This window comes from Saccostrea echinata, unplaced genomic scaffold (genome assembly GCF_033153115.1).
Source record: "Saccostrea echinata isolate AGI-Se365-2 ecotype Australia unplaced genomic scaffold, CSIRO_AGI_Sech_v1 ptg000054l, whole genome shotgun sequence".
NCBI lineage: Eukaryota > Metazoa > Mollusca > Bivalvia > Ostreida > Ostreidae > Saccostrea > Saccostrea echinata.
Window position 1 is genome coordinate 56006962 of NW_026889803.1, and position 19926 is coordinate 56026887.

Sequence of the window (19926 nt, forward strand, 5' to 3'; positions counted from 1 at the left end):
AAATGATGCCCCTGGTCCTATATAATGGCAAAATCCATGTTTTTCTATGGGAAATCCCAAATACCTGTCCAATCAAAACGTAAAATAGAAGGTGCATAATGGCACTATGTAATAAAGATTCTGTAAGAGTCTCCTTAAATTTATTTAGTGGTACAGGAGTAGTTCCAGATAAGAGATGGGTACCCCCAAGCTTTACAGATGTATGAGCGGACACCCCACCACCCGCTTTTTAAGTGCAGGGTATAATAATAAGTATATGTATGCTATTTTAAAGGTGTAAACATGTTCTTTCAATTTTTATTAAATTTTAGCATTCTTTGTAGGCATGCATCTCTCTCGGGATTTTAGACCAGTTCTGTGAATTTGTGCTGAATATTTTTGTATGTGTATGAATGTATCTGAGAAAGAGAAAAGAGTATGTCTACATTTGTAAGCATGAGCAAATAACACTTCTGATGTTGAAATATTTTCCATTAGCTCAATAATTAAATACCTGTACTGTTAATCCTAGTTCTGGAAATCATCTCTATATAGTACCAGTATATATGTATACTTTTACATCAAAATCATCACTGTTTATATCAATACATAATTGTGCAAAAAATAAATCACTAAACACCTGCTGAGATGTGACTTATTATTTTTTTTTTATTCATCATTAATACACAAGAAACTTTCCACCTGTACTTTGTAGAAACAAGGTATTTTATAATCACTAGGGGAAACACCAAATGTTGAAATGAACTTGATGGATGACCATTCCTAAAAGTTTAAATTAAAGTGTGTTAATTATGTTACATGTACTGACAATGTGAAAATTGTTTCTCATATATTTTAAAAGAAGCTGGGAAACAAAATTCAGTAAGAAGACTAAGCAGTATTTGGCACAACTTCAATCAAGTTACTGGTACATAGAAGCTCAATAAAGACTTAAAACCCCTCCACTGAATAAGCACTAATGGAAAAAACACTATCTTTGCATTGGTTTGTCACACTACTGCTCTGAATTTATGCAGTTAACAAAAGGAATGTCTTTTAGCCTCTACATTCAATTATCGCTAGTGCAAGCATACAAACTCTAGTACAAAAAAGTTAAAAATATATGAAGCTTGACAGGAAAATAAGGAGAAACCAGAGATGACACAGATTTAAACAGCTATCTGCTTCATCATTTTCTGGGTACCAGGGATCATTTATACCTTAAAAATACACCCAGATAGTGCTTTAGACATTGATGTTTACGTGTCCAGAGTAATTAATACATTATGCTCTAGTACATGCATATATGAACAATTAATCTGCTTTCATCTTGCTTTTCAAATTTACAATTTACAATGTCTCATAATTTTGCACCCTTGTAAAATGAGAATAAATCTGTCAACCTTACTTTGAATGTACATTGCATTTTCTGAATAAATGTAAATAAATACTCTTAGACTTTTCTGTCTATCATAAATAATAATAATGCATACTTCATTTATTTAATAAAGTAACTATGAAGTAAAGATTTTTGGTCCAGGTTTTCAGAAATAATCATCTAGTACAGTTATAATACATTAACCTACACTCTACATGCCATATATTTTCAGATAAATAATATGTGAACACTGTAAAACACTTATGCATTAAATTGGAAGTTTTTAAATTACTTACGAAAAGCCAAATGTAAATGTCTTTAAGTTTAAGAATACATTCATGTAACAGGTACATAAATTTTCATTTAATTTCAAAAATCAATTACACTTTCAAGAGAGACTTAATAAACCACTGATGAAACACCACACAGGGAAAATCAACAATACAAAATTAACAAGCCTGAGATCACCTCAGATTATTGTGACATCATCACAAAAACTGATGATGTCAGCACATAGACACAGCATTCATCTCATTAATGGAACACATGATCTCACATATCCACATATCTCAACATTCATGATAAAATTTTCAACTCTTCATCACAGATCAAACATACTTCTGCAAGTCTTACAATATCTCATAAACACATACTCCGCACAACACTGAACATCTTAAACAAATACATGAACAAATTTTATCTATACACACTATACAGAAAACACATCAATTGTAAATCATTGAAAACATGAATACTGAAAAATAACAATTAAGACATTCGTAAGAAATTTACTGTCAAAAGTCCTTATGACCATAATGCTCACCTGAAACACACTTAGGTGCCATTAAAATTTTTTAACCTCCTTTTGTGGCTCAATCCCGGTGCAAGGGAACATGATTTAACAAATCTGAAAATATGATTCTGAGGTCTGTGTCCCTGTTGTTCTTGAGATTATTTTATAGATTTGTGCTACAATGTATATCTTCCTATATAATAATTTGACACCCCTCCCTCCTTTAGTGGCCCCCACCCTAGCCATGGGGACTCTGGTTTGAACACGCACTTGATTCTATACTATGTATGAAAGCTTTTGATTAAATCTAGTCTTTTCTGGCCCAGAGGCTATTGGAAAAATATTGCTGTTTATGTACTACAGGGTACATTGTATTTTTTAGCAGAAATGATTTTTTTTAGCATTGATATGAATTAGCATATTTCTAAATGTATGTGTTAGTACCCAGTTTATGTTTATACAAGAATCTAGTGATGTATTTAATTAATAGCAGAAGCTGCTTTCCCAAAAGGCCCTAATAGAATATGCAGCCAGCCATAATAATATGTTTACAGTAACAGTAGAGTAAATGACTGCACCCTATTTTCCTATCAGAAAAAAAAATCAGCCTTTGGCTACGGTTAGGTAAAAAAAAAAATTCTGAAGGAAGTTCAAGTAAATCACAAAATAAATAATTCAGCACTTCAGTATGTGAAACAGCAACATAAATTACAAGTCTATCACTGTTTGAAAGGGTTTGTAATCACTGAAAATCATTAAGATAAGCTGGCGATTCTGCATACCACTGACTTCAACATAAAATATAAACTGACGTTTTTTCAGTATTGGTTACTGTCCATCAGTTTTTCACTCTCTTTAATTGTCTAATACAAGTAGGGGGACTACATGTACTTATGAAGATGGCATCTGTGGCACAACATTGGCAGTTGTATGTGGTTCATAATTGACTAGTCTCTGACCCACCAGATATCTACAAATACACAAATAACAGATAAACAGACCTGCTTGCACTTTGAAAAAAACTGACTATCTACATTAAATCAGTTGATTGTGGACCTGCCCTTCTTTGAGAAGTTTTGAAAAGACTTTAGCCTTATTGTGTTCTAGCACAGGTCTATACATTGTGACTTCAAATTTTGGCCCCACCATCATTTTTAGTGCAATGGTTTAAATTATTTGTATTTTATATTATTTCCCCTTGGAAAAAAGCATGGCCCCTTGAATGCGAAAACTTAAATTTCCTTTTTTAACAACTGGCCACCTGATTCTAGTGTAGGGGTTGAAAATGTGAATTCATGTACTTAAATATTAGGTGAACTTTAAAGAAAAAAAATCATTTTTTCTTTACAACAGTAAGTTTCCATGCATCAATTTACAAAGCTATAAAGGTGAAGTTAAAAACTGCTTTAACATTTGTGGTATAAACATTGTGGAACAAAGCATAATCAAATTGTCTTACTTGTCAGCTGGAACTCTATGTAAAATTATCAAAATCTTACTTGTCATTTTTGATGTGTTCATAAAGTCTTTTAAATTGGCGGATTTGGAATATAAGTATCAGTACACCTATTATGCAGGCAAGAAGGAATGGGTAAATTCTTCTTAAAACCAAATTTTCAACTTCAAATGGAAAACCTGAAAAAAATTATAATAAAACAGCTTGATTTATTTTTCTCCTAGATGATTTCATAATGAATGTTTCCTGTCAATAATGATTTAGAGTTAATCAAATGTAGACATACTGTTCAAAGCAAACAGCTACATGTATCTTACCTAGAAAAGGGACAATACTCCTGGCTACCACATATGGAACAGATATTGACATTCCTAGTACCCCAATGACAGGGGCACATAACTTTGTCAGAATAAAACGAAGGTTCATGTTGCGAATGCCATCATTATACACCTGAAACAGAACATATGAACACACATTCACATTTATATATTCCAAGTCACTGAAGATGTCATCTCACATGACATTTGATTGATGCACTGTCCACTAACCTGTTCTATGACCCTTTTGAGCCACCACTGGGGCCCCATCATTGTAACAGCAGTTACAATTTTGGCATGTAGTACACCAAGTGCCCAGTCCTATAAAATGTTGAGAAAGTTATTACAAAATTTATAGGCATACAAAACAGGATTGAATTAAAAGTTGGTCTTTAAGATGTGACATAAAAAGCAATTTGTGAGTGTAATATTTTTAAAACAACAATCATTCATACCTGCCATGGAAAAAATATGGGAGTTTGGTCCAGAGGCACTCGAAGTGGTGCAACCACTACCAGTTCAAACAATAGGCCCAGTAATAATGGCACCATTCCAATCAACAGAAAAGCCACAAGAATACATTTAGAAGCCTATATAAAACAAAAATACAGTACAAAAAGGGGAAGCCACTAGTTTCAAAAACCCAGTAATAATTTATCATCCATCCCAACTTTCTGACATAAGAAAAAAAAACCCTCCTCCCATACTGATAAAAACAAGGAAGAAAGAAATCAGTGTTTCAACCCCTCTCAGATAAATCTTTCTGTAATAGTTGCTAATGTACATGGAGTTTCTTAATGGTTCACTCTCAATGAAGACATTTACATGTATTGTTGAATACATATACTGGGTAATAACATACCAGGAAGACCCACTCCTTGACCTTGTTGAGGATAACTGAGGTGCCCTGAGGGATCCAGTTATATAAAACTGTCCCTATCCTTAACACCACCCAACAGACATAAAGACCACAGGCTGCCGTGTAAAGCTCGTGGATCTTAGCATCTCCCATCCACAGGGACATCAGCTTACGACCAACGAACACTGCCAGAGAAATATATCACAAGTGATGAACAGGACATTCAAACACTGAAGTGCTGAATTAAGTACTGAATAATAAATTCTTACACATACCAAATATATGTATACTTACCTGGCAATACTAAGGAAACCAAACTCATAGCAAACAAAGTAAAACACAGACAGAGGACAAGGAGCACAATCTAAAGCAATAAAAACATTGTATATTAGAAAATCTGCCAATATGTCGTCATTTAGTTGTCATCGTTTTAAATATCTACAGTTGTGTCTTGCAAAAATATAAGAAATTATAAATTCTGCTGAGACATATGTTGTATGAAATAAAATTTCTAATTTTTAAAAAAATTTTCATAGCAAAAATCTCACTCTGAGTGGGAAAAGTGGTGGTCTTTTGTAAGACTGGAATCCTGTTGGTCCCCCACCCTGTAACATGGCAACATGGGCAGCTCTCAGTCCCCCACCTGCAGGGGGTGGAGCTGGGTTATTGGGTGGAGCCGGCTGGGCCTGAACAGCTGGTTCACCCTCTACCACATTGTCCTAAAATTTACAATGAAAATTATTGTTAATACTTATCAATGACTGATATTTACAGTCTGTCAGTATCACTGGCTTACAAATGGAAACAGTTCACAGCATATGTGAAAGAGTGTCTACTGTAAACCAACTATTATTCGCGTCAACTTTTATTTGCGATTCATCGGTTTGAAATCAATCCGCGACGATTAATTTTCGCGACTGAGGAAACATTCTCTACAAAAACAAAGCAAAATAAATGGTTCACGGCGATAAATATTCGCGAGTTAGAGTAGGTCGCGAAACTCGCGAATATTTCTCGCACGCAAATAAAAGTTGGTTTACAGTATATTGCAATATTCTTGCTTTACTTTAACAACAGCCACAACACTGCACCATAGCATATTTACTGCACAATTACAATTGAATAACTTAAGTATAAACATATAATTCTACCTGTATGTCTCTATAACTGTGAAATCCACTTTCCATTTCAATATGATGAAAACAGAACAATCATATTTACCCCATCGTGTAATGGTGCATCTCCCAATAGATATGACCTCAAACCCAGAAAATAAGCCACGCCCACCGTCCAGCCACGTATCAACCCCTTCAGCCACATGCGAGTGTGTCCCTGCTCCAGTAATGCAGGCAGTACCACTTGTAACAGAAGAAGCTCTAGGGAGAGTTCACTAACAGGGGCATCACTGAAACAAAACAGATACTCTGTAAACTTGTTACAGGTTATCAACAATAATTGTCCACACAGGTACTTAAAAATTCAGTCTAAAAGTAAATAATGACCATCCAAATCAAATAATGTCTCAGTGTGTACCTTGACAACATAACATGGTAAGGTAGAAATGATGTCAAGACTTTTCTAATGACACGGGCTGGCAACCATAACATTAATAAAACTGTGCTTCCAAAAATCACCTGAAAACAGAGAAAATAATGTGCAACTAGAAAAATTGCTGGAATAAAAGGCTTGAGGTGAGACACAATATCCACTGCTCACTAGAGTACTTACAACAGAAGCCAAAAATCTCCTGGCATGTCTGTACACTGGTAGGTGTATCATCTACAAGCAGATAATCAAAATTATCAAATACTTTTCTCAGAATTTCATTACTCTTTCATAAGAGTAAACCATTCAATACATTTGAGCAAAGAAATGCTGAGTTGAAAATGTACTTTTTGGCTGATCATAAGTTCATACAAAGATTTAAGTTATGATATCTCTGAACAAAAAAAGTTATCATAATCAATTTTTGGCACATGTCCATGCCCTTACTCTGTCCATGACAGATGATAAGACCATAAACTTTGCAACTGAAAGTCCAGCTTCACTACCAATGAGGAATGTGTGTACATGCTATTTAGTTCTTACAAATGTATTATTTACTCAGAGTTTTAAGGATAATGTTGATTTCCTACCTCCTGTATGGGATTGAATTCTGGGTCATTCAGATTTCTGAGGAACCAGAGGACCCCTGGTCTGAGGACCTCTCTAAGGAGGAGAATGAAGGAGGCAAAGTAGAAGACATATACCATCCCCACCAACCAGTGGATAAACATGGAGGTCCCTGGTGCTGCATGGAAGCTGTTTTTCCTGTCCTTCAAGGTAGCATCAAACATTGACTGCAAAATACAAAGAAACATTAACATGGCAGTTCTGCTCCTATTCTTAACAAATATTTGAGATGGTGATAATTTTCTATATGTATTAAGCTGCAGTAATACACATGTACCTTAAATTTTGCATTTACTTTTGAATCTTACCAAGGAACAAATATCAAGCCACCAGCCACAAATGACAGGAAACACACCCACTTCTATAACAACTAGCAGCATCACCTTGACAACAACATAACAAAGGCCCAGCACTCTGCGGAACCTGTGTAATAAGAATTATGACTAGAGTTTAATACATTTATTGACCAGTTTTAGTCATGATATATTCATTGCAACAAATAATTACATTTTTTTTTCATCCAGCAGCATTTTCGTGTGCTTGCAATAGTTTTTGATTGGCATTTTTCTCTTTCAATCATAAGTACCTAAGTTATACATGTAAACAGTAAATTTGGCATTGGTTCCATAATATTATGAATTTCTTTTGATGCCATAAAGACAGTAGTGTGAAAATTCTGAAGAAACAATTTGAACTACGTTTTGAAAATGTTAATTATTAATGTGATTTTAAGTTTGTAATTTTTACAGCTTACTTTCTAAGTTTGGCTATGGAACATAACATGTAGAGAATGATAAGAGCTTACTTTCTAAGTCTGGCTATGGAACACATCATGTAGAGAATGATAAGAGCTTAGTTTCTAAGTCTGGCTATGGAACACATCATGTAGACAATGATAAAAACTTACTTTCTAAGTTTGGCTATGGAACACATCATGATAAGAGCTTACTTTCTAAGTTTGGCTATGGAACACATCATGTAGAGAATGATAAAAACTTACTTTCTAAGTTTGGCTATGGAACACATCATGATAAGAGCTTACTTTCTAAGTTTGGCTATGGAACACATCATGTAGAGAATGATAAGAGCTTACTTTCTAAGTTTGGCTATGGAACACATCATGTAGAGAATGATGAGAGCTTACTTTCTAAGTTTGACTATGGAACACATCATGTAGAGAATGATAAGAGCTTACTTTCTAAGTTTGGCTATGGAAAACATCATGATAAGAGCTTACTTTCTAAGTTTGGCTATGGAACACATCATGTAGAGAATGATGAGAGCTTACTTTCTAAGTCTGGCTATGGAACACATCATGTAGAGAATGATAAGAGCTTACTTTCTAAGTTTGGCTATGGAACACGTCATGATAAGAGCTTACTTTCTAAGTTTGGCTATGGAACACATCATGTAGAGAATGATAAGAGAAGCTGAGATTACAATGTATCCTATCATGGTAGTCAGGAGGCCTTCAAAGTGGGTGGATTCCACCTGTAACAGAGAACTCAGGTGAGGCAAAGCAGTCCATTAGTATGTACCTACAAGCGTATATTGTAAGAGGAGAAAAAATCCATTCTGATGGAGTGCATACCATGTCATCCATCTTCATTCCAACCATGGTGAAATGTCCAATATGGTAGGGACAAAAAGCTAAAAATAAATGTATATGTACATTGAAAAAAAAACAAAAAACAAAACAAATACAGCTGACACAGACATGAACAATCAATGTTGTCAATGTTTTCAAAAAATAAACAAAATGAAAAAAAAAAAAATCTACTAAGGTAGTTTTTATAAATAAGATAAAAATCATGTACATCTTGTAAGTGAATAAAATTGTTTTAGTATAATGACTGGCTGCTGATTTAATATCTACTCACCAAATACCAGTATAAATAAGGTATTCAAAGACACCACCCAGAAAACATGTTCCTGCAAACAGACACCATACAGCAATCAACAAACAAAATCTCAGAATATGTTAAAAAGTGAAATATACATTGTACCGGTAGTTTATAATAATTATGTACCAGAAAAACAAGTGAGCCATCCAATCCCAGAAGTCTCTCCCATGTCAGTTCTTCAGCTGCTCTATCCCACTCAATAGGATTCCAATTATTGTCATCTATAATGAAAATTAACTACAGTCAAACCTCATTATCTTGAACTGGATAGGACCGAGAAAAAACTTTGAGATATCTGAGGGTTTGAGATATTGAGGGTAAAATACATGTACTTGAAAATAAAGTGCGTGGGACTTCCAAATCGCTATGACATACCCAATGTATTCAAGATATCTGTGTTCAAGATACCAAAGATCAGTGGTATAATTCATACATTGTATCTAAAATTCAGATAAGCATAAAGGATAAGTCTGCAGTGTTTTTACTAACCTTTCCCAGCAAAGGGGTTTTTGATGTGACATTTTTGACATGCTGTCATATATACCAGTAGCTCAAAGTAGAGAAATGCTAACCATGTTTTTTTACCGGTTAGCAGACATCTTATCCAAAAACAATAAAGTGTATTGGGTGTTCTTTTGCTTTAATACATGCTTAAGTAAAATTAATTATATATGTGTACTAATAAAAAGATGTCCATGAGTCAATGTGGTCATCTAAATCACCTTGACTGTGCTCATTTTATGAAGCAGATTTAAAAAGATTTTTTCCTATATACTCCCATGTAAAACTTACTGTGCCCCTCCTTGGCCCCATGAAAACAAATTTGAATTTGCATTAAAAGGCGATGCTTATTATGACTAACTGTGGAACTGTTTGCCTTAAAAAGATTTGGCTCATAATAAGTACAGTAAAACACGTTTATAGCAAAGTGCCAGGAATGGACAATTTTATTTGTTTTAAACGTAATTTGTTATATCCCTTAGGTTCACAATAGGTTTTTAAACCATGGGGAATGAAAATCACTTTGCTGTAAGTGTGAATTCATCATAAGCGTGTTCACTGTAACTGTGTTTTACTGAATATCTTTCAAGCTGCTTCTACATTTCTCTCAATTTTATCACTGTATTTGCCCTACCTTGTGCCCCATTATTTCCATTGTTTGCCCCATCCACTCCCTCAGCCCCATCTTCCTCTTGCTCCTCCTCATTGGCTGCTGCCTGGCCTACATCTCCTCCCCCTTCCTCTCCTCCTCCATTGTTAGCCTCATTCTGATTGGCTGCAGGTGCCCTAACTCCACCTCCTCCTAATCCAACAAGGTTATTGACAACACCCCCATCCAGAGGATTCTGATAAAGATACAGGCACAAATGTGTCACATTGTACATGTGTATTACTGTAAAAGTGATAATGAAGAGATAAAGTTTGATGATTTTGGTATATTAGAAAAATGGTGTGTGGACAATCTACTAGTTTTTAGCAGTGCTCTCAAAGGAATGTGAAAGTTGACCAATGGAAACTTTGATGATTTATAGAAATTTGTCAATTTCTTCAATGTTTCTACATCATCAAAAAGTTTCCACTTTTACTGTATGTTTTTTCTCCATTGTGCTCTCATTGTGTTTATCTTAGAGTAACATGTACATCGATGCCTGAGCCCATTAAACTATATTTAACTAAAAAAATTAACCTCTTAGTAGAAGTAGCACTAGGGCTGTGCAATAATATTGATATTCCGGTATATTGCAATTCATTAACAAAAAATATGGTATTGCGATACACTTTTCAAATACCAGTATACCAGCAAACTGCTTGGGCTTTAGATTTCTTAAGTAAAAATTAAATTTAAAATGTCAGAAACGTTTTCAATCGTGCCAAACAGTACCAAATGGTAAGGTTGCTGTTGTATGGTTGCATTTCGTTCCAAAACAGTAGTGAAATCAACAAAAAATTTTTTTTGCAACAATGTATTCATAATAGTTTTACTCACGTTGCTTATAGATGGAGTTTAATAAAATAAGAAAAAGAGCATTTTAACTGTCATTGAAAATATTGCAATACATATCGCAATACAGTTAAAATATCACAATATATCGCAATACAAAATTTCCAGCCGATACCCAGCCATAAGTAGCACTTATCATGACTTGCTCTGATGCACCCTGAATTAAATTTGCAGTAAAAGTTCGAATAAAATGTGTCAGTATTATTCTCTATTGAGAAGTTGATGGCTTGTTTTAATACTCCACCTACTTCCCTGTATGGTCTGAAATTTTGTTAATTACCCTATTATTATTTCTTCGTTGATTGTCCTGTTCCAGCCAGTCTGGGCCTCCTCCATGTAAAATCTGCTCTCTTAACCACACCAGGCTGATGAAAGCACACAATGTACACGTCACCACAAAACACCCATGGAAACAGTCTGAGGCTAAGTTCTCACTAGAAGAGTATACAAATAAAGCAGAGTAATAAAGCATGCTAACACAAGTATCAGCTACTGGGAACATTTCTGAATTTAGGGCCATTATACTGTAAATCACTTATATTTGTATGACTTTATTTTGCAATGCAAACCATTCTTTATTTGCAACTAGAAAACTGACCAGTCAGCAAGGGCCCCACTGAGGGGTAGAAATATAAGGTGCAGCTTACAGAATGAGAATTTTAATACAAAAATTTAAAAATATACCGGTATGAAGAAGAGTATCCCTGTATTTACATAAGGCAGTAAAAAACATCATATCTATAATAACTCAATTAAATGTATATTTAAACAAGAATAAAGCATGTGTTTTATAAAATGCCAGCCTTCAGTGAATGCAATTATCACCCAGACTTGACCTTAACTTCAAAACTAACATCAATTGCAGACAAAGGTTAATTTATCTTAAAGTGACAAATAAAGATAAACCTGGAAAAATTTCTGCCCCAGACATGATAATTAATCCCTGGGGATTTGTTGTACTGCTCTCTCATCCTTTTCTTCCAAGTTTACAATAAGAACTTTTTCAGTAATGATAGAATGAGTTTATTATTGGACTACCTGTTAAAATTAATAGTGTTCTTGAATTTACATAAGGCAGCAAAAAAAAAAAAAAAATGAATAAATAAATTAATAAACAAAATAAATAAAAAAAAAAAAAAAAAAAAAAAAACCCATATCGTTATGTATATCTTGTTTTTAGAATTCAATAAAATCATAACTCATTGTGTATTTTACCAAAACAAAGTATGAACATTATTTAAATCCACATTTCAGAGAATGTAAACATCATTCAGAAGGTCACCATTCAGAACTGACCTTAACTTAAAAACAAACTTCATTTGCAGACAGAGGTGTTAATTATCTCAATTTGACAGAAACAGACAATGCTTTGGATTTTCTTTAAGAGGAAAGTTAATTAATCAGATGGGACTAGTTGCAGCTTTCATAGTTTACAATAGGAACATTCTCAGCAGTTATCTCTCATTGCTCTGGCATTCATTCTAATGTAAAGTTAAGGAATCTACCCCACCACCCCAGCTCCAAACTGGATGACATAGAGAACAAGACTTAGCATCAAAATATGTCTTACTGCCTCTTCAACCAACATACCAAATTTGAACTTAATTGGTCAACTACAAAAAAAGTTTTTAGTAAAAAACAGAAAGTTTGTGGAAGAATGACAGACGGACAGACAGACGGATGGACAGACAGACAGACAGACAGAGTGATTACTATAGGGCACCCGCAAATCCTTGCGGGGCCCTAATGATTTGGGTTTAACAAGAACTTTAGTTATAAGGCATTCATGAATAAAATGAGATTTAGTTGTTGTGTGTTGTCATTTGAATTTTGTCAGATGACTCCTAGATACTCAAAATGTTGTACATACGTGGATAGCATATCTAGAGGTAAGGTTAGCAATGAACTGACAGATCCTGTGAATAGACATCTGTATATACGACCTAAAAAAGAAAATTTATAGTTTTGTATGAAAATACAAGTATGAAAGTTCAATTAATGTTGTATAAAAGGGACAATAAAAACAGTTCACAAGAGAAATGATGATATACAACATTTTACAATTTAATTCTTCTTCTGCATATATCACACAAAAAGAAAATTCTAACAAGAGGCCCATGAGCCACAACACTCATCTGAGCACTTTGGCTAGGAAAAAGCAGAAATCAGTTCAGTATTGAAAAGTTTAAATATATAAGTGGTCCCAACCTAATAAGGAAGGGATGGGGGGGGGGGGGGTATGATTTGAATAAACTTAAATTTACACTAACTGAGGATGCTTCAATATTTCTTTGACTAGTAATGGTTTTAAAAGATTTTTAAAGATTATATTCCTATAAGTTTTATCTTTCATTTATATTTTCTGGCCCACTGGCTTTTAAGAAGATTTTTAAACCATGCCATAAAATTTTCACTAATTCATAATTATCTCCCCTTGGAAGAAGGTGTGGCCCTTCATTTGAACAAACTTGAATTCCCTTTAGCAAAGGATACTTTGTAGCAAGTTTGGTTAAAACTGGCCCAGTGGTTCTGGAGAAGATGATGAAATTGTAAAAAGTTAACGATTACAACAACAACAACGGCAACAACAATGACAAAAGACAACTGATAAATTTTGATCAGAAAAGCTCACTTGAGCCTTCGGCTCAGGTGCACTAAAAACTAATAAAACTGTATACTCAGAAAAAAAAATGGCTGACTATATATGTCTTATAATGGCCCAAAGGGATTTCCCTCAATTTTTACAGCTGAGGGTTTAAAGCAAAAAAAAAAAAGGTTTAATTTGTACTAAAAATTCATCAAATATGAAGAGTTTTTCCTTTCAAAATCAGTGACATCTGTAATTTGTATTTTCTTGTCATAATATCTGACTAATGACATCAGAGTTGATGTAAATTTTTAATGATTTGAAGTCTACAAATATTGCCCTGGTTTAGAATATACAGATTTTCCAAATAAAGTTTGGTTTTGGAAGGCCGATAATCATAAATATTGTCATTGGAAACCAAGACTTTTTGGTCCACTACACTCACTTAAAACCCTTGGCAGTTCACACTATTAAAATTGTGGATGAAACACATGTACATGTATTTTATTTATTTGAAGCTATACCCTTCAAATCACTGAAAAGACTGCTGTCTCATTTAGCCATGTAAATGTAGGAAAAAACAGACAATATTTATATAAAAGCAATTTACCACTCTCTGTTCATGTGTCCATATATACATTCTGTTCTTGCTACAATTCTATTTGCCCCAAATTAGCCTGCTGTTACTGTGCCTGGGAAGGTCAAGCAACAGGTGGGGCCAATGGCCCCACTGTTCATAAAATGATGGGGCCATTTTGAAATTTAAGGGGCCGAGGGGAAATATATTGGAGCCATTCTAAAATAAATCATAGTATGATGCTATATGATAATGCATTTATCTCTGACAACAAAATCCAGGAAAATTCAAAAGAAAAATGCGATAGGAATTGACATGTCATATGACATTGACTGGTGCAAATGATTTTTCCATTTCTAAGAAATTGAATCAGTCAATCGTCATCTACATTCTACCAACTAGTATTTAGAAAAATTATATTTTATAAAACCAAAAGCACCATTTTTTTACGATGCTGATTTAGAGATCACAGAACAGGCCAAAATAAGTGGACTTCGTTGAAAAGGTTTTTCATTGTAAGGTATATAAATTTTCCATGTCCGTGACTTTCGTAAAGCTGTGGTCAACCATCGAAAAAGACTTGACACTTACGAATCGAACGACATGAAAAAAAACTGTTTCTTTGCCAGTGGATGTCAATATGCCGAATAATGGTTCCGATTATATCATTATAATACATCACAGATTCTGTATAACTTCGATGAAGAATACAGATAGCGCGGACTGCGATGAACTTACAAAGTAATAAAACATGCATAACCGCATTTTTGCGGGGTGCGCCGCATGCCGCTGCGCACCATTATTTCATTGCGCCATTTTCAAGAGTATGCGCATATGGCGCATGCCGCAGCCCCTTCCCAGGCCCTGCTGTTAATTTACCTTTACTTTTATCTTTCGTGTACATCTATAGATCTTGCTCACAATAGATAGTTGTCTACAATAAGGAAACTGTTGCCTGGTTGGGCAGAATCTACGGATATATTTTGGACACAAAGATTTTGCTAATTGTTGGCCACAGATTTAATGGTGTAATCTGCCAATGGGGGGGGGGGGGGGGGGGGCTAGCAGTCAGAAAAGCTCATGCAGATATGTGATTGCATACAGTTCTACAGTTCTTTGCTCTTTTAGTATTCTTCACAGGATTTTTCTATACTTACAGGCAGTAAGGGGAACAACTCCCAGCCAGGCAAATGCCACCAGTGTATAGTGAAACCAGTACCTTACTGCTCTCCCAATACTGGACAATAATCCCCCAAATATGTCCTTAATTGGCAATCTCTTTGGCATATCAGGGGAATAAACTGAAAAGAAAAATTATTCCTAAAGCATATCCAGTCCTGGATTCTTTGGAATAAATGCAATTCACTGATATTTAATATTGTAGATACTAAATTACCTTTAAATATTATTACTTAATTATAGAGTTTATTTCTGTCTACAGAAATATATCAGGTTGATCAGTCTCACAGAGGGCCCAGTTTTGCCTCAGTGTCTATGCCATTGATCAATAAGATGGTTATTTCCATACAAATGTATATAGTAAGTCATAAACTAATAAATGGTTTATTTTCTCAAAGACCATGATTTGACAGACATGTACACAAGTACTGATGATAAAAAATATCAAGATGGTTAGGCATTAGCCATGTTGCCATATATAAATACTTACCTGCCACACATTGAAAAATAGCCAACAGTCAGGTGTCATATTAAACCAATGAAAGTGTGAGATTTCAGTTCAAGGGAAAATAAAATTTATTAGGATCATTCTGGATTCAAAGAAAATATTTAAAAATCGTTGTCAGAGAATTTCTGTATGGCCACTTACTTGGAGTGAATGCAAATCTGTGTTTACATAATTCACAATATTCTTTTCTACTGTATTTAAGCCATTGCACCAAGCTGAAAATGAACAAAAACAGATGTCACATGGGTAACAAAGTCAAATGACATCCTCTCTGAAAAATTAATACATGCATATGAGATCCCTTCTTCTGGACCCAAACTAGGTCAGATGCCAAATATACAGATACTAGTAAACACATAAACAATTATGTAAAGGAAATCTACATTGTCTCCTCCCCCAATCCCATTAACCTCAGGAACCAGAATTTGCACAAAACTGACTCTGTATTACTGGATAAGATTGTCTGCATATAAATTTGGTGATTTAGGCACTTTTGTTCCAGTAAGACTTCTTAATAGCATTTTTATTGACCTATATATTCCTATGTTTAACTGTGAACCCCAACTATAGTCAAAAGAGAATGGATAAAACTTATATTTGCAATACCTGAGGATGCTTGCCTATCAATTTACTTAATTACAATATTGTTGTTCTTGAGAAATCACCCTAGACCCAAGGTGTATGACTTGCACAACCTTGAAGGACCACTACAATTGGATGTTTTCATGTAAATTTGAGTATTTAAAGCCTGGCTATTCTAAAGAAGAAAGATTTTAAAGAATTTTCCTTAAATATGGTAAAAGTTTAAACCCCCTATTGCAGACCACCCTTGCCCTTATAATTAAAACTTATCAAATTTTAATCTGCACTACGTGGGGATGCTTGCATAACAATTTCACTAATAATTGCCCTACTGTTCTCAAGAAAAATGGTTTTTTAAAAAATTCTGATATATTCTTATTAAAAAATACTTAGTCAAACCTTGCTATCTTGAACTTGACAGGACCGAGATTAAACTCTGAGATATCCAAGATTCAAGAAAATGAGGGTAAAAAAATAAACAAAAACAGTTTGGGACTTCCAACAGACTTCAACATATCCCTGGTATTCAAGATATTGGTGTTAAAGATAACAAAGTTCACTGTACACGTCTTCCCTATTGTGGCCCAGCAAATACTCAAAGGTTATGATCTGAGTAAGTTTTTATCTAAATTTTATATTAATTTGTCCCTTTATGTTCATAAAAATGGAATCCCTTTACCCAAGAAATTTTTCTGCTAAATTTAAATTGGTTACCAGGTAAATAGTTCTTGAAATTGTACAAAATTTACAACTGTCAACAGAAACCAGATGATGGAGAGACAATAGATATTTAATCAAAAAAGTTAATACCAATAGTGAGCTAATAAGGTTTAATTAATAATAAGCATATAGATTATTAGAAATACATGTACAGTCAAATCTTGTTATCAAGAACTCAAATGGACTGAGAAAAGACTTCAAGATATCAGAGGGTTTGAGACATTGAGGGTAAAACACATAAAGAAAAAGTGGTTGGGACCTCCAAATGACTTTAGCATCCATGGTTTTTGAGATATCTATGTTGATACACAGAAATTCAACTGTATTTACTTAAAATAGCACGCATTTAAATTTTCTAATAGAAATATTTAGTAAATTAATATTAGCATTGCAAACATATTTATTTTTTAATTTCTTCATGTCATTGTGGGTTTTGACTGCAATTTTCTGTCAAATTTATATTGTAGTTTTGTACATCTTTGTATAATAAAGATGGGAAGGAAACTACAGATACAAACATCCTACAAACCAGAACTGAGTAATCTCGAGATACAAATTCTTAATAAAATCACTGATGATACAGATATTACTTACCAGTCTTGATGTATGTATCGTATACTTCCTGTACATACACAAGGGTGATATAAAGGTTTGTCTGGAGTACTCTCACAGCGACAGACACGACATATGTCTGAAAGTTTAAATATTTCAACAATAAACTCCATATATACCTATGATTATACATATAGCCCTTTGAAATAGAAGAAACATCATTAAGGGTTAGATGCTGAACTCCAAGTCATGCAAAAATGCCCTCTTTAAAAATACAAGACATGCACATATGTATTGCAATATAATGACTGTAGTCAAAATCATAAACTGTAAGATGGCTTATTAAGTCTTGCCCAGTATTCAAGTTTTTGTTAGACAATGATCTGACTCGGCTTATCCCTAATTTGAAAAATGCAAAGAAATGAAAGTAATTAATTCTTTGCTCCAACCATTCCAACTTGACTTATAGCCAGCACCGGGAGCTTTATAAGTGCAAAGCACTGCTCATGTAACAAGCTCTACTGACCATTTTTCAAGGAACTTCTTAGAAGTCTATGTGAAAAAATTCTAAAACTTTCTATCCTCTTTGCACATGAAGCAACAATGTAGCATAGTGTAACAAGGATGTAATAATTTTTTTTCCCGATTTTGTCAGAAATATATTAGCAGTCCTGAATCTTTTTATCTTTCAATCTTCAAGTTACAGAGAGTAGCCATATAAGTCTAAAATAAAATATATATCTTTTTTGAGACATAAAAATCATACAAAGAAAATGATATGGGACACAATAAATACAGTCTACAAAGTTTACTGAAAATTATGACCTTCACTGTCTTAGGCAGCAATATGCAAAATATAAGCAGATCTATTATTAAGACGGAGACATAACAGATATTCACAACTCTGCCATAACGTGTATTTACTGAAATATGTGATGGTCCTAAAAATTACTTTTAAATTCATCAATTTTGTTTTTCAGTCTAAAGTTAAATTAATATTAATTTTATTATATACATGATATATGGGTGTAACAATAGTAAAGTTTTAAAACTAAGAATTAAATATTACAGAAAACTAGCCGTAATAAAAAGTCAATGATCAAAAGTTGGCAAAATCTCAGAGATATGGTCGACCATGGGTTTCCTGTTGCTATTTCAGATTTCTCCCTTGTTATTGTATGAAATAAATCCTGTATCATTTTTTGATATGAAATAGGTTCTACTTCATTATCCTTGGTAATTTTAAGGATTCCTGCGATTTAAATGGTGCGATATTTGAAGAAAAAAAAATAATGATGCCTGGCATACGAGAAATCCCAAGATTTCGAACAGTTGCAAATCTTAATTTATTATCATGTCTCTGCTGTTATTTTAGAGAAGTTGATTGCATCAGTAACAAAGCTTACTGCACTCATTCTGATAGTTCCACCATCTAACATATTAGGATGCTAATTTTTTTTTCTACACAAGAAAAAAATTACATTTCTACAAGACTCTGTGGTAGAATATCTAGGCGAAGTATCGAGGATACAATATTGTAACTGTTTGGGCTGTGGATATTAGCATGGGTAGCTCAGTTGGTAGAGCGCCTGACTAGTGATGCAGGGGGTCTGGGTTCAATTACTGGTCCAGCCATACATTCTCTCCTTTCTTGTTACGTAATTTGGGGCTGTTGACCACCCCCTGGACTTGCAGGTTAAAGTCCCGCCACAGGGGCAAAAAAGGAACTTGGGTTATGTCTTCAAGAGCGAAGACAAAAGGAGAGAGGCATGTAATGGTTTGGGCTGTGGATATCATTCTGGGTAGCTCAGTTGGTAGAGCGCCTGACTAGAGATGCAGGGGTCCCGGGTTTGATTCCTGGTCTAGCCATACATTGATTTTCCCCTTTTCTGTTACATACAGGTTTAAACCACTTCACATGACCTCTCTGTTTACAAAAAATATTATTCATTTGACAACACACAAAATACAATGAAATCAAAGAGTCTAGTCACTGTCTAAAGCTGTCTTAATTTTTTAAAGTGAAATAAATATGCACAGATGGACTAATTGGATGATGAAAGGAAAGGTGTAGAATATGCCTCTGTTTCATATTAGTAAACTACACCTGGATATTGACGAAATTAATACACTACAGAATCAAAAAAGTAAAATTTAAAATGCTGATATGAAGAGGTTCATCTACAAAATAAAAGAGAACAAATAATACCTGTATGAACTTCTGATTCCTCCATCTTGGGCAATATTGGTACTTTCGGTTGTCGTAAAATAAAAAAAAATATAAAACGAAACAGTATTGATTTAAGATCAATGTAGTTCATATCACTTAACAAAATGGAAAACAAACAAATCGATTATGCA

General features: G+C 34.0%; 2 protein-coding genes across 2 annotated transcripts in view; both read right to left on the minus strand.

Moving 5' to 3' along the window:
* Positions 1-19926, minus strand: part of LOC133172291 (uncharacterized) — a 116259-nt gene that overhangs the window by 75798 nt on the left and 20535 nt on the right. The window lies entirely within an intron of this gene.
* LOC133171772 (E3 ubiquitin-protein ligase MARCHF6-like) lies at positions 624-19829 on the minus strand. The gene is made up of 24 exons (XM_061306570.1): positions 19775-19829; positions 17608-17704; positions 15853-15926; positions 15182-15325; positions 12731-12803; positions 11141-11294; positions 9994-10204; positions 8985-9079; positions 8835-8886; positions 8546-8604; positions 8336-8445; positions 7263-7377; positions 6918-7121; positions 6511-6561; positions 6316-6416; positions 6004-6187; positions 5331-5501; positions 5077-5146; positions 4786-4967; positions 4379-4513; positions 4155-4244; positions 3924-4056; positions 3650-3785; positions 624-3120 (listed from the first exon to the last, which is right to left on the minus strand). The coding sequence occupies exons 1-24, from the start codon at positions 19797-19799 to the stop codon at positions 3042-3044; spliced, it is 2745 nt and encodes a 914-aa protein (XP_061162554.1). The 5' UTR covers positions 19800-19829; the 3' UTR covers positions 624-3041.

Excerpts from the sequence above, each read along its gene's own strand:
- LOC133171772 (XM_061306570.1), bottom strand. The coding sequence starts at position 19,799 with ATGGAGGAATCAGAAGTTCATACAG. Across the intron at positions 9,080-9,993 it reads TGGAAATAATGGGGCACAAG|ATGACAATAATTGGAATCCT; the intron begins GTAGGGCAAATA and ends TTTTCATTATAG. Across the intron at positions 4,514-4,785 it reads TCAAGGAGTGGGTCTTCCTG|GCTTCTAAATGTATTCTTGT; the intron begins GTATGTTATTAC and ends TGTTTTATATAG.